Below are 2,395 nucleotides of genomic sequence, written 5' to 3' on the forward strand. Positions count from 1 at the left end.
GAGTGGAGGAATACTGCAATTACACCCAGCTCAGTCCCTGTAAAATATTTCCCAGATTTAAAGTTATTTCAAGTGTAAAAGGAGGACTACTTATCTGGAGAAACTATACAAACACCCCTCTCTATCTCCCCAGCTGCAAAAGTATGAACAGTGTGCAAGACCAGAAATCTTTATGGACAAAGTTTATCTTCTGAGTTTTCATTCACACTTGTTTCTTTAATTTTTAAATATCCCATAATTTTTTTTTTCAGGTTGTATTCCTAAAGGGCCAGGTTTGTGGAGAACTTAGCAGAACTCATATAGATAAATAACCTGGTAACCATTCTTATCCCCAAAAGATTTCGATTAATTTGGATACAGCTTTGACAAACATTAAATCTCTTCTTTAATGATGTTCCTCAAACAAAACAGTTAGCAAAATATCTGAATTTCCTTGTATAATGTCACATTTTAATGTAAACATCAAATAATGTACCAAAAGTTTTACCGGGGGGGGAGGGGGGGAAATTAAAGCGGCACAATTCTTTATACCACTGGAGAAGAGGGGAGGAAAAAGCCAGATTACAAACATTTACACATGCATAGTGGAAAAAAATTAAACAAACAAACAAAAAAGTATTTTACTAAATTCACGCATTTTTTTTAAAATAGTTATTAAATCTACTAAGCACCAACATACCTAAAAATTTATTTTCAGCTTCATGATTCATTTAAAAAACCTATCAAATTAACTTTTCAAACAAGCTTATATTACTAGCTTGTCCAAAAATAAAATGTAGAGTTTTTTTGTGGTTTTTTGTGTTTTTTGTTTTTTTTTTTATTGTTTATTTTAAAGTATTATCAATACTTTTTATCTGAATGTTTCCAAACAATGGCATAGGTGTCTGCAAAGAATGCCTTTACTTTACCCTACAGTGGATGGAAAATACAATACCACATCATACAGAATCTAAAACTATAAAAGTCTGAGAATGCAGCATCCCTTCACAAAAAAGCTGATAAAACTGAAAGTATTTAGAAGATGCTGCACCTTTATTTAAAAAAAAAAAAAAAATTAAATGAATTTAAGCAGAAATAACATACATTTTTACATTAACTGGCCATTTCTGGTACAGAAACCCAGCATAGTATGCTAATGTTATTGAATAAATGTAAATGCTACTTACAATCTTCTTAAATACAATTTAGACAAACTTTTTTTTTTACTTTTTTCTTTTTTCTTTTTTTTTTTTTCCTTTTTTAAAGTTTTACAGGTAAACTCTCAGCTGCTAGTTTAATGCAACATATCATTAACACTACACAAATTAAAAAATAACGTGTGTGTGTCTTCCTACAGAAAAGCTTCCAAAAAACCGACCCACATCAAAAAATGCAAAATAATGGAATATAATTAAAAAAAATTAGTTGCAAGTCTAGCAGCAAAGCAATTAAGTGAGGATATATTTACTAATATAAACAAAGGGAGTATTTGCAACTACAGGTGAAGCCCCAACTATCTTAGATCTACTGACACAAATAAAAATTAAATTCTCTCTAAAAAAAATAATCTGATTATTTAAAATAGGAGTAAAAGCCATTGCTACCTGATGAACTACCTAGGCTAAGTTCCTGAAACAAAGACAAAGGGTCGCTATTCTTTTTTGTCTGCTCAGGAGGAGGTTTGGGCTTTGGTGGAGCCCGCAGAGCACTTGCGTAGGACATGACAGGCTTGCTCCCACCAGCGTTCTGCTGGCTGTTGCTGTTCGACTCGACGATCTGCTTGTTGGGCATGAGAGGTGGGAACTGGCCAAGATGTTGTAGCACGCTGTAGTTGAAGGAATTGGATAGCTGTATGTTTTCAGCCTTCAGGTGTTCCTCTGGGGGCCTGACCGTCTTCGGTGGAGCTGCGAAAGGAGTAACCAGAGTTTGTCTACGTGAACAGCTCTGACTTAGGAAATCTATCTACAGTAACCCCAAAGCAAGTACTGAGGGGTACCAAAACTACCTCTTCTGGTAACCTTCCCCACCACCACCACCAATTTTCTGTGTTTAGTCACTCTTGGTCCTAGGAAATTTCATAATTAAGTTATTTAGCTTCATTTCCAACTGTTGGATCTTGTATTAAAGACTGACATTATTAAACATATTCTCCACATGCATGTACCTACAGAGCTCCTAACGCTGAACCTGCAATTCTGCACAGGTGGATTTAGCAGATGCACTGAAGGTAAGCTGCTTCAGAACGGGATATACTTTAACTTAAATGCTTTATCCACTGAGACAGCACAAAGGCTATTTCATTTTCTTGCTTTATAGCTTAATAGGCTAAAATTAAAATTTACAGCACCATACATAATTCATTCTCAAAAGCAATTCAGAGTCCTGAATGTCAACCAACTAATTATTGATATTTTAG

At 34.4% G+C, this 2,395-nt stretch overlaps 1 protein-coding gene across 1 annotated transcript in view; it reads right to left on the minus strand.

Moving 5' to 3' along the window:
* Positions 1 to 247: 247 nt before the first annotated feature.
* HELZ (helicase with zinc finger) overlaps positions 248 to 2,395 on the minus strand; it is a 73,277-nt gene continuing 71,129 nt past the window's right edge. Inside the window, exon 30 of the mRNA XM_009323671.1 lies at positions 248 to 1,883. Within this exon, the coding sequence (XP_009321946.1) occupies positions 1,552 to 1,883 (332 nt within the window). The 3' untranslated portion in view covers positions 248 to 1,551. The remainder of the gene's footprint in view (positions 1,884 to 2,395) is intronic.

This window comes from Pygoscelis adeliae, unplaced genomic scaffold (assembly GCF_000699105.1).
Source record: "Pygoscelis adeliae isolate BGI_AS28 unplaced genomic scaffold, ASM69910v1 Scaffold75, whole genome shotgun sequence".
NCBI lineage: Eukaryota > Metazoa > Chordata > Aves > Sphenisciformes > Spheniscidae > Pygoscelis > Pygoscelis adeliae.